General features: G+C 43.0%; 1 protein-coding gene across 1 annotated transcript in view; it reads left to right on the top strand.

Moving 5' to 3' along the window:
* pola1 (polymerase (DNA directed), alpha 1) overlaps nucleotides 1-13,200 on the top strand; it is a gene marked incomplete in the record, with an annotated part of 69,428 nt that overhangs the window by 46,174 nt on the left and 10,054 nt on the right. The window contains 1 exon segment of the mRNA XM_034132627.1: nucleotides 8,435-8,551. Within this exon segment, the coding sequence (XP_033988518.1) occupies nucleotides 8,435-8,551 (117 nt within the window).

The raw sequence follows: 13,200 nt of genomic DNA, 5'->3' as shown, positions 1-13,200 counted from the left end.
TTTGCAGATTAATTGGGTTTCGTCAGTCAACACTGTGACACTTTTCTATGTCTCACAGTGGCACTTCTATTGGCTAGCGCTCCAACACATTGTAGGTGATAGGCTAAGGGGCGGGACATCTCTAGGCGGTCGACCAATCACAACAGAGCCGGCCAGCTAACCAATCAGAGCAATCTAGGCTCTGGTTTCAGACAGAGGGTGAAAAGAGGTGCTGCAGCACAGGCAGTATGAGAACAATAAAGAGCTTTTTGAACATTAAAGCATGGAGACATGTAGAGACACTACATACTGATATACACCTGAACATCAGCAGGAGAGGACTCTTTAAAGTAGAGACACTACATACTGATATACACCTGAACATCAGCAGGAGAGGACTCTTTAAAGTAGAGACACTACATACTGATATACACCTGAACATCAGCAGGAGAGGACTCTTTAAAGTAGAGACACTACATACTGATATACACCTGGACATCAGCAGGAGAGGACTCTTTAAAGTAGAGACACTACATACTGATATACACCTGAACATCAGCAGGAGAGGACTCTTTAAAGTAGAGACACTACATACTGATATACACCTGGACATCAGCAGGAGAGGACTCTTTAAAGTAGAGACACTACATACTGATATACACCTGGACATCAGCAGGAGAGGACTCTTTAAAGTAGAGACACTACATACTGATATACACCTGAACATCAGCAGGAGAGGACTCTTTAAAGTAGAGACACTACATACTGATATACACCTGAACATCAGCAGGAGAGGACTCTTTAAAGTAGAGACACTACATACTGATATACACCTGAACATCAGCAGGAGAGGACTCTTTAAAGTAGAGACACTACATACTGATATACACCTGAACATCAGCAGGAGAGGACTCTTTAAAGTAGAGACACTACATACTGATATACACCTGAACATCAGCAGGAGAGGACTCTTTAAAGTAGAGACACTACATACTGATATACACCTGGACATCAGCAGGAGAGGACTCTTTAAAGTAGAGACACTACATACTGATATACACCTGGACATCAGCAGGAGAGGACTCTTAAAGTAGAGACACTACATACTGATATACACCTGAACATCAGCAGGAGAGGACTCTTTAAAGTAGAGACACTACATACTGATATACACCTGAACATCAGCAGGAGAGGACTCTTTAAAGTAGAGACACTACATACTGATATACACCTGAACATCAGCAGGAGAGGACTCTTTAAAGTAGAGACACTACATACTGATATACACCTGAACATCAGCAGGAGAGGACTCTTTAAAGTAGAGACACTACATACTGATATACACCTGGACATCAGCAGGAGAGGACTCTTTAAAGTAGAGACACTACATACTGATATACACCTGAACATCAGCAGGAGAGGACTCTTTAAAGTAGAGACACTACATACTGATATACACCTGAACATCAGCAGGAGAGGACTCTTTAAAGTAGAGACACTACATACTGATATACACCTGAAAGTGACCATTATTATGTGTTATATTTTCAAGCTTGTTGGTGTGGACGGAGATTATTGGAGAAATAGTGCAGACGATTGCACAATTCGTTTTGAAGTCTTGTTATTGTGTAATCTGATGTTTCAACATACGCCTTGTCTCCAGGGAATGTTAAGCTAATGTGAAGGTTAAAGTTTGATAATTCCTTAGGGTATAAGCTAAGTTTCAGGCAGAATGACCCACTTCTGACACAAAACACTACAGGACAACACAGACATTATCTTTGCTTGTATTTGCGTCGTTATATATTGTTCTATTGATTCTGACAATATATTCTTAGCTCCAATAGAAACAACAGTGTGCAGGGAAAGTTGTACTGACTATGAAATAAACTGGATGCCTGTGTTGTCTTTGTAGAGGTTTCTCTCTCTCTGCTTCTAACACCTTCGTCTTAAGAGCGTGGAATGCACTGTCTGTAAAAGTGTGTGTGTGTGTGTGTGTGTGTGGGTGTGTGTGTGGGTGTGTGGGTGTGTGTGTGGGTGGGTGTGTGGGTGTGTGGGGGTAACTCTCCCACAGTGCTGAACAGAAATCAATTAGTTTGGTGAATGTGCGGGGAGCGAGTACCCCTCAACCCCTTTGTCACGATGTGTGAAACAGCTGCTACCACTGAATACTTACACCTCACACACGGCCACACAGCCACACACACACACACACCACTGGAGGCTGAGCAGCGGCGGACACAGCACACACTGCGGGGCAATGAAGAGGGGTAATATTGTGTAATTAAGGATTCCTTTCAGGCCGAGGGAGAGTTCAAATAGAGCTGTTTGTCTGGCCAGATAGAGGGAAAGTGTGTGTGTGTGTGTGTGTGTGTGTGTGTGCAGATGTATAAACGTGCATGTGTGTCGGCGTCTTAAGCTCGGACCACAGAGACATTAATCATTAGTGAAATTACCTCCTGTCCCCCCCCCCCCCCATTATCAATAAAGCAGCACCCTGAGAATGGGCAAACACTTGTTCACCCTCTCTTACGCACACACACTCTCTCCTAAACACACACACACACACACACACACACACACACACACACACACACACACACACACACACACACACACACACACACACACACACACACACACACACACACACTGTTGTCGTCCTGTCCTCCTCTCGTCCCGTTGGCAGAGTGAGAGATTCGCTTGTTTCCTGAACCTCCCAATTCTTCTTCTGCTTTTTTTTTCCGTAAACCCCTCCCATCTAACCACCGTTGCCATGGCGTTTAACAAATTATTGCAATTACCCTCGTCACGCGGGTCGCCCCTGGAAACGGGCTGAGGGGCGAGAGAAGAAAGGGGGGAGGGGAGGGGGGGGGGGGGGGGGAGAGAGAAAGGGTGAATGAAGACCAGAGAAGGTGATAATCCTGTTTTGAACAAAAGGTCAAATTGTTGAATAGAGAAGCTTTGATTAAGCGGAGGAGGTACAAAGTGGAACCATTTGAGCCCTATTCACTTCAGTGTGTGTGTGTGTGTGTGTGTGGTGTGTGTGTGTGTGGCAGGTGGATTCCTCTGCTACAGGAGTCATGTCAGAGAGGCCTCTTCACTGTGTGATCACTGACAATACATCTGAAATGATTAGCAGATTAGCAGAATATTAATCATCTATTTGCATAATTGATTTTTTTTGTCATTTTTTCTTGCAAACAATTACAAAATGTCACTAGACGTTGCTTTTCGGACATTTTTTGGACTAGTTAATGAATATAAAGACAAGGTTTTTCGCTTTTGGATGCACACACAAGCATTTTCTATATACTGTAATCAAAATAATAATTAAAAAAACTAATTTTCGAGCCCAATTAGCAAGAAGTTGGTCACATACAGCTTGCAATTTGTATGAAATCTTAATAAATGTAATGATAAATACACTTTTAAAAGAAACACTTATCTAAACAAAGTACTTTACAGAGAGGAAAATGAAAAAATCTAAATACAATTAATAAAAAAGGACATTTAGACACTTTAAAATATAAATAAATACACTTTTAGAATACACTGACTCACATGGAAACATCTAGCGAAATAAGTTGTCCTGTCACTTAATTGATTTAATTAGCAAGTACTGTTTGTTGCGTCACTGCATTGTAAGAGAACTGTGAATTACTATGTTTTATTGTTAATTAATCTGTCATTTTCAATTAATGAACTGTTAAGTCTGTATAATATCAGAAGTGGGGGAAATGCCCTTGAGTCTGTGTGACCAACACTGCAGAGTGAGTGTTTTGCTCGACAAACGACTTGATTGGATGAATGAAAACGTGCTTCATAAATAAACTAGACTCGACTTGATTAATACATAAATTATCACAGTTGTTGTCAATTAATTATGACTTATTGACTTAATGATTTACGGACTAATTGTTTCAGTGCTAAGCCGTCGTTCAAGGGTCACTAACGGCAGCACTGGAGAATAAATAAAAAGGTTATTTTTCCTGTAGCTTTAACAGAAGAGGCTTTTCAGGAGGTTTCAGTGGAGGTGAGGGTGTTCAAACAAACCCCGACACAGACCAGGAGAGGGTGGATTTCGTGGCCTCCGTTTGGTTAAATTATGTGGAACTCATTTGACGTCTGCATTCAGTGTGTCAGGTATCCACTGCACTAATTATGCAATTATGAGCTTTTATTCTCTCACGTCCGACTGTTCGCCCCCCCCACCCTCGCGCCGGAAAAATGCCTCAATTAGATTTTTTTTTTCCCCTGCTGCCTCGCTCCTCATGTGCTCCTTGTTTTCTGGGAGGCTCACACAGCACTGCTGCTGCACTTCATCTCAATTTATTTTTATTTTTCTGAGTGGATTGGTTTTGGGTCACAGTGGTGGAGCACAGGGGCATTGTGGGTGACTTCCCCCCCCCCCCCCCTTTCATCACTGTCAGTCCTGAGCACTTTTTATGTGTGTCTTATAAATGTGTGTGTGTGTGTGTGTGTGTACAAGTGCTAATGGCCGAACTGACACACATTAAATAGGCACATTTTAAAACTAAGAGATATACAAACTTATAGTCCAATAAAAACCTTCCTAACATATATTCAAATTGATTTTTTGATGTAGTTTACATCTTAGTTCCTGATTTGTGTGTGTGTGTGTGTGTGTGTGTGTGTGTGTGTGTGTGTGTGTGTGTGTGTGTGTGTGTGTGTGTGTGTGTGTGTGTGTGTGTGTGTGTGTGTGTGTGTGTGTGTGTGTGTGTGTGTGTGTGTGTGTGTGTGTGTGTGTGGTGTGTGTGTGTGTGTGTGTGTGTGGTGTGTGTGTGTGTGTGTGTGTGTGTGTGTGTGTGTGTGTGTGTATTCATTTCTCCCATGGGAACAGCAGTGTGTGCCAAGGCTTGTGTCATAAGAAATGCACACAAATAAATTATCAAACATTTTGCCGCGTGTTTAATATCACGCTCTCATATCTCCCTCCTCCATTGTCCTGCATGTGTGTGTTCATCAGACTCATTTCCCATGATGCTCAGCTCTTTGTACAGGAGCAGCAGAGGTGTTTGGATAATTAGTCTCGGAGCTGGGGTTTGTGGGTAAAGCTGTGAACTCTGGGACTTTCTAATTGATTTGGGACATATGTGTGTGTTTTCCATTGGCTGTGTGTGTGTGGCCTGCATGCATCTCTCCCTGTCTAGTCTCACATTTCCTGTTGCATAATAAGGAACACATTTACAGTTTAATGTGCAGTTTGCTCTCAGATTATGTTTGTAAAAGGTTTATCTACTGTACACAATGAGCCAGTTTAGCAGCGAGCTTTATTGGATATGTGTTTAAGGGATCGTGCAGATGTTGTGTGGTTGGGTTGTTTGAAGTACTTCTCCACAGTCAGTGTTTTACCTCAAGTAGATGTCAGCTGGCAAGCCACTAATTTGGAGAACCTGACAGGAGTAATTTAATATACGTAAACACAGTTTGTTTTAGCCGCCAAACTCCATTATCAAAAACAGAACATTTCAGATTTCTGGAGCACTCGATTTGCTGCCTTTTTCAATGTCAAATGAACTCTGCAGTGAACCTGATCGAATCTAACTCACATGCAGACTTTTTCACAGACCTTAATATGAGTCCCAACGATTACTGTTAGCATGATGTTTAGCCACATAGATGAGCCTATTTGCAACCCCTAAACACCTGACATCAAGGTAATGATTTATTAGAAGTTGATGTAAGTTCATCAATTAAATTAAATTAAATTAAATTACATTACATGTCATTTGTTAGATGCTTTTATCCAAAGCGACTGTGGACAATCCCCACAGGAGCAATTTGGGGTGAAGTGTCTCAGGGACACAACGACATGCTGACTGCAGTGGGACTCGAACTTGCTACCCCCTGATTCGAAGTCCAGCACCCCATCCACTTAGCCACAGCCCCCCCCAATTCTTCTTTAGATTCATCTATAAAGCTCCCCTTTTGATATGAGGACTGCTGAAGGTCTTAGCATCTTCCGTTGCAGACTGAAAACCCACTCAACTGCACCTCTGCTATTACACATAACACACAACAAATAGTCGTAGTTAAAAGAGGTAGCACATTGTTTAACATTTTAGCACTTAAAATGGTTTAGCGTATTTGGAGCGAATGCACTTGCAAGTTTCTCGTTGTGCTGAGTTTGTATCCTCATAGTTTATTGGATATAACCGTCAGCTAAATGAAATCTAATGTAGTGTCAGGTTTAACACTAGCACTGCCAGGGGTCGCTGTATACCTAAAACCGCCAACGGGTCAAATGTACCCGCTATTAGAATGCATTGATTTTCAAGGTACAATGTTCTTTTATTTATCATTCTAGAGAACACAGGGTTAAGAGTGAGTTTTGATCGCACAGTGATGAAACTATACCAATAGAATCTGGGACTCTCAGCTTTTCATATTTGTATACTCTGCATGAAGTATAAAAGATCGCTACCGAGGTATGTGCAAAGTGTCTCTCTATCTATCTATCTATCTATAACTATCTAGCTATAACTACGATCTGTCTCTCGCTCGCGATCTCTCGCGAGCGAGCGGCTCGCGCGCGAGCGCGCGCGAGAGAACGAGCGAGCGCGAGAACGCGAGCGCGAGCCAGCGAGCCAGCCAGCCCGAGCGCCGCGAGCGAGCGAGCGAGCGATAGCGAGCGAGCGCGCGCGCGCGCGCGCGCGCGAGCGCGAGCGCGATCGCTCGCGCGCTCGCGCTCTCGCGCGCGCGCTCGCTAGCTCTATCGCTTCTATCTCTCTCTCTATAACTATCTATCTCTATAACTATCTATCTCTAGCCATCTATCCATCCATCCCTATCTCTCTCTCTATCTATCTATAAGGAACCGCAGTAAACAACAGGCGTTGCTATAGCAACACGTCATGTTTATGTTTTCGCGAAAATCACTGCATTTTCTATAAGGTAAATATTACCCGCTGGCATTTTTTACAACAGAGGGTGCTACATAACACACTTTCAGGAAAAGTCACGGACTGGGAGACTTGAATATTTGATTGAAAAAAAAGTGACATACAATCAAGAAACAGCTTGCGGGTAGCATGTACCCGTTGGCGCTTCTAGTGTTAAAAGCATCAATAATCTTAAATTAAAACTCAGATCTGTCCCTGGAGGTTTGCTTTAACCAGCCTCAGTGTGTTGTTGTTCCTTCTTGATAGGACAGATTATCGAAGGCCTCTGCACGGTGAGATGTGGTTATTTACTGTAGAGCTCGCTGTAAAGAAAAAACAATCTTTACTATTTCTTTTTCAGCTGCTGCTCACAAACTGATCAGAGGACGAGACAAAGCTGAACATACAAATCAATAAGAGAGGGGTGGGGGGTGGGCGGTGGGCAGAGAAAGACAGGTGCTTTGGGGTTTGAGGGGGTTTATTTTGAGTGAATGAAAGGGAGGAAGGATACATAGATTTCTTTGGGGGGGGGGGGGGGAATGATGGTGGTGGGTCTTATGCTCTGTCATTAGTTGGGCATTAACCCCCCTCCTCTTTAAACCCCCTGAGTAATGACAGGGAATAAGAAGAAGGGGGGGTGCAGGAGCTCGAAGAATACCGAAGATTGAGAGGGTGAGACCACAGCACCTGCCCAGGGTCACTGCCTCACCACAGGGGGTCCTAACTACTGCCGTTTAGCTGTCCGCTGCTCTGCCTGTCTGACAAGTACTCACCGAGCCAGACCCCCCCCCCCACAAAGATACATTGTAAAGAGAGATGTGAAGTCAGATGTAAACTCTTTTTATTTGATTTGATTGGACCGCCCCTCTCCTCCAGCTGCTTGTCACACAGAGTAACAGTGTGGTGAAGTTTTCTTTTAAAACGCCTTTTTATCAACAAAATAAACGGCCACCTTTTATAAATAAGTAATCACGTAAGGCGGCTGAATGTTTTCTCTGATGAGATGTTTTCATCAGGGCCGTGGATAAGCTACAATTTGAAAGTTTGAAAGTAGTGGAGTTTGACGAGTGCTGTAAAAACCACATACAGGATATTAAGAAATGACTCAATGCAGCAGAATGTATTTTAAAACTTTATTTGTTACTCTATTGATTGATCTATTGTGGTGTTCTGGGTTTCTTAAGAGTAGTCCAACCTGAGCAGGAACGAGATTACAAACTGAAAGGAGACCGTTTGTTGGTCATGGATGTTTTTCAACTCATTAGAAATCTTGGAAATACTAAAAAAAGTGTATTATTTTTGTCTTAATATTGATTTAATCATCATGAAATGTCAGAAAACTGATGAAAATGTTCCTAAATGTCTTGATTTGTGGAAACAAAGCCCTAACATGTATTTGGTACAACGAAATAAAAGCAGAATATCATCAAATTTCAGAAGCTGTTAACGGAGAATGGATTAATCCATTATCAATATTGACACTTTGTGTGTGTGTGTGTGTGTGTTTCCCAGATGTTGTAGTAAATGTGTGTGTTGTGTGTTTCTCGTAGGGATGGCTGCTGTGTGAAGATCAGGCCTGCATGAACAGAACCAGACGTCTGCCCATCGCCTTCTCCAGACACGGACCCATCTGCCCCGCCTGCACCAGGGCCACGCTCAGACCAGAGGTAACACACACACACACACACACACACACACACACACACACACACACACACACACACACACACACACACACACACACACACACACACACACAGTCTCAGAGGCTGAGATGACGGCACAGATTCGGCACATTGTTGATTTCTGAGTGGTTTGTCCAGGTGATGGTGCTATGGAGCTGAAGTCTCTCTCACATATGTTCTGTACATTACTCATTAGTATCACATTACACACATACACGGTGATAATCGTCCTGCGAGTGCATGTGAGTGTGTGTGAAACTGTGTGTGTGTGTGACAGGTCGTCTTATGAACACTTTGTTAGCCTGAGCACTGGATTTAAAACAAACACTCTCCCTTTCAATTTGACTGTTCAATCATTTCTCTGTCCATGTCTCACCCCTTGCCTTAACTCTCTTGTCATTTTTCTTTATCTTCCTCCCCCCCCCTCTCGGCTGCTTTGCTGTGTCTGGCTCTGTGGCGACAGGTTGTAAACCAGAAGGCCAATTTCTGCTGTCACTGAAGCCACTTAGGCGGCCATTGCTGTGCCTGAGGGCCGTGGCACTTTAAACTGCGGCTGAATGAAACATTTAACTCTCTGTGCTCGCTCTGGCACCCTTCCTCCACCCTGAAAAATCACGTTATCTGCTTCTCTCTGCACTCCTTCACGTGGAGCGGCAAAGACTTATCCATCAGTTGTCAACTATCTAATTAATCACCATTAATAGATTCATAATTTTTGGGATTTTTGTAAAGAAAAACATGCATATATTCTGATTTCTTAAATGTGAATATTTTCTGGTTTCTTTACTTCTCTATGAGAGTCAACTGAATATGACTGAGTTGTGGACAATACAAGACATTTAAGGGCTTTTGGAAACACTTATCTGACATTTTATACATCAAAAGACTAATTGATTAATCAAGATAGCATATATAAAAAAGTAATGCAGCCAAACTTGATAAACATATTCCTTTGCATGCAACATCAAAAGATAGACCTTTAATGATTACCAGCATTACAAATAGAAATTACACCAGCATTTCAAACAAAAAAAGACATTGATAAGTAAAATAACAGTCTTAATTTACAATCAACTTAAATGTCAAATAAGTAAGCAATATTTAATAAAGGAAAGTCATTTGAAAAGTGGACGTAGTCAGTGTGACGTTACCAATTGTGGTTTCTTGATGCTTGATAAAAGCCCTGTCTCTAAGATAATTAGTGTATCTATCCCGAAATGTACCGGCTTCTCCCTTAGTCCAACGTACACCCTTACTTAAAGTTTAATGAAAATTGGGCGAGTAGTTTTCCTATAATCCTGCAAACAAACTGGGGTTACGTACTGTAACCCAGCTTCTATGACAGGGGTGTCAAACTCAAGGCCCGGGGGCCAAATCCGGCCCGCGACTTCATTTTCTGTGGCCCCACAAGAGCTCTGAAAGAATATAATATGTTTATTATACGGTTACATGGCGATTTACAGAAGCACGTTGCCCATAAACTACATGTCCCACAATGCATCTCAAATTTGATTTTTTATTTTTATGTCAGTTTTTTTTCTTCAAAATGTCACTTTATTTTTCAAAATGTCACTTTTTTTTTGTTGACTTTCTTTTCCAGAATTTGGCTTTTCTTTTTAAATCATTTTGTAACATTCTCACTGAAGAGACTTGCAATTACATGCCCTAGACTTCTGCTTTCAGACGTAGTTAATTATGAAGTTATTACCCTATCTGATAATAATCCAATGCAGAGGCAATAATGTAATATAATGCCTTATTTTATATATATGTATTTTGATATAGTCTTAAAGTTACAACCGGCCCTTTGAGTGCAACCATAATTCCTACGTGGCCCGTGATGAAATTGAGTTTGACCCCCCTGTTCTATGAGTATAGGCGCAGCCCTCTAAGGCGATACGATATAGAACATACGGAAACCAGTACCAGTTACATCCCTCATACATGTTGCAGATCCTTTCCTGACTTCCTTTGAGGAGAGATATTTCCCTCTGAAGGAAGCATGATTCCCATTCGACTAACAGTGACTTCTCACTATTAGGTAACACTGTTATCTGAATCAAGCCAGTGCATGGAGATTAATAGCCCAGCAGCTTACATTTTAAATTGCTGCCAATTATGCAAAGTACTCAAGAGGCCATTCATAGCGGTTTGAGCTGCTGGTAGATAGTCTGAGCTCGAACAACGAGGCGAGACGAAGCATCCGCCGTCCTCATGGAGCCCCTTTTCTGTCGATTATGAAGATAATATCACTCGGATTCTTCTTTGTGCCTCAGTAAAAACACTTGGAGCGTTTGTAAAGGAGCGTCTTGTTTGTGACTGCATTCTCCTTTTTCTCCTCTGTTGCATCATGGGACATTTAGCATTGCTGTGGATGCTCCTCTTTCCTCCCTCCATCTCTCCCTCTCGTTCCTCCCTTCCCCCCCCCCTCCTCTCTGGACACAGATTCAGAGCGTGATCTGATCTCCATGTAATGGGAGAGTAATAGGCACTCTGCCTTGATTGGTTGGTAATTTGGGGGAGTTATGCACAGGTGCAATTTGTAATATTTTCAGTAAATTAAATGTCTTTCTGTTCCATGTCTCCCTCTTTCTCCCCCTCCTCCCTCCACAGCGCTTAACTCAAATGGGCTATTTTTTTCTCACAGTGTCTCAGATCTCTGTCCTGACTTTCCTTTTCTTTCTCGCTTTTATTCACGGTTCCTTTTCTTTTCATTCTCTCTCCCTCCCCTCCCTCCTTAGCTCTTATACTCATTCTCCTGGCTTGCTCTTTCTCTCCTCCTCTCACCCTCCCTTTCTGTCACTCTCTTTTTCTCCCTTCGTTTTATTGATGTACGCTCAGGCGCCCATTAGAGCTCCCTTTTTCCCTCTAGTGGAAATTGCAGCATGTTAATTTTCACACAAATTACGGCAATAGCAGGTATCTCTATTTGATACATTATAGCGGGAGCAATCAGAGATAATTGAGTGCCTTTCAGAGGGAGACGGCTGCATTCACTGCCGGCTCAAAGCTGCCCCATTATCGCCTAATCGCTCTTTAAACACTGAATTTCGCCGAACAAAAATTCTTGTCATAATTTTGCTTAAGTGTATTTGGAAATCACAGTCCTTTGAGCGAGGATAATTGAAATCAAATCCCTTTCACTGGAGATGACATTTCTACATTTCCCTCCAATTGAAATTAATTTCAAAAATTGAGCATGAATATCTTCAAATAGCGGGCAATTATGCCTTTCAATGGGGAGAAATTACCGGTGCTGAATCGTTGGAGGCTTGCGGGCGAGAGCACCAGTTAAATGCCTTTGTTTCCCGCCGTGTTTGCCTAGTAAAGATTTACATATATTGACTCATTATGGTGTCTTGTGAAGCTGATCGGCGTGACTACCACAACCGGCAATAACGCTCATCGCATCTAAAAAAGCTCAAGAGTTTTAAAGCCTCGTGGCCTCACAGCTGAGGGAAAATGTATGTTTGTTTCTCTCCGTCTCCCTCCCTTTCTCCCTCCCTCCCTCTCTGCAGCTGTGTGTGTGTGTGTGGGTTCGGATATATCGTAGCTTTCACCGTTTGCAGATTACCCGCAGAAGAGAGTGTGACGCCGAGGCCTTGTTTGTGCCTCTGCCATATTATCTTCCAATGGTCTTTTCCATCCCCTATAACCTCAGTGTGTTTTTGTATTTCCTCACACACACACACACACACACACACACACTGAGACGTATGGTCTACATTTACTGCTTCACCAGTGTACTTAAAACGACGGTATAGTGCCAAAGTTCTGCGGAGGTCGGATGTGTGTGTCCCCTAAAAGACGGAGACAGGTGTTTTTAAGACTCCGAGGAAGTCTTGAGTGCTCGCTTTATTGTGCGAGCCATTTCAAACTGTTGCTCCGTGATTTGGATCAATTTGTGCGACTTAGCCTCCTTTTCTTATTTCGTACTTTTATTCTATACATCCCGTCTCCATTCTTCCCTCACACACACATTCCCCTCTTTCTTAACTGTGTGTATGTGTGTGTTAGAGGGGGAGTCAGTCAGGGAAGAGGGAGGCAAGGGGTACGAGGACGAGAGGGGGGGGTCCGACGCTCCCGAAGAGAGGCAATTTCACAGCTGGTTTGCTCCTTAGGCAGTCAGGCTGAAAATGCTGCAGATTTGTGGAGCAAATTGAAATGGTGTCAGTGCAGGAACAAAGCAGCGAGCTGAATGACGAGGTAGTTGTGTGTGTGTGTTGTGTGTGTGTGTGTGTGAGGTGGGGTGGAGGGGCTCTAAATTCAATAACAACCCTGTAACATTTTAGCCACGCCTTTCTGACACCTGTCAATCAATCAGTGTGCAGCGACAGGCCCGCCCACAATCAGCATTACATTGTTTGTGTGTGTGTGTCTGTGTGTGTGTGTGTGTGTGTTTTGTGTGCAGAGGAAGAAGTGGTGTGCAGCGTTTGTGCCGATCGAGCTTGTTCAACCTTGGCAACCGTAACCGAGGCTCCATTATGGGATGTGCATGCTTTGGTTGTTGACTAGGCCGTGCATCAACGGTCAACAGCTGTGTGTGCCAATTGGGCAGCCCTAGAGAGCCATTAAACACATTTACACACACACACACACACACACACACACACACACACACACACACACAC

The sequence above is a fragment of the Trematomus bernacchii genome, unplaced genomic scaffold (genome assembly GCF_902827165.1).
Source record: "Trematomus bernacchii unplaced genomic scaffold, fTreBer1.1, whole genome shotgun sequence".
Classification (NCBI taxonomy): domain Eukaryota; kingdom Metazoa; phylum Chordata; class Actinopteri; order Perciformes; family Nototheniidae; genus Trematomus; species Trematomus bernacchii.
This window is presented reverse-complemented; position numbering and strand designations above follow the sequence as displayed.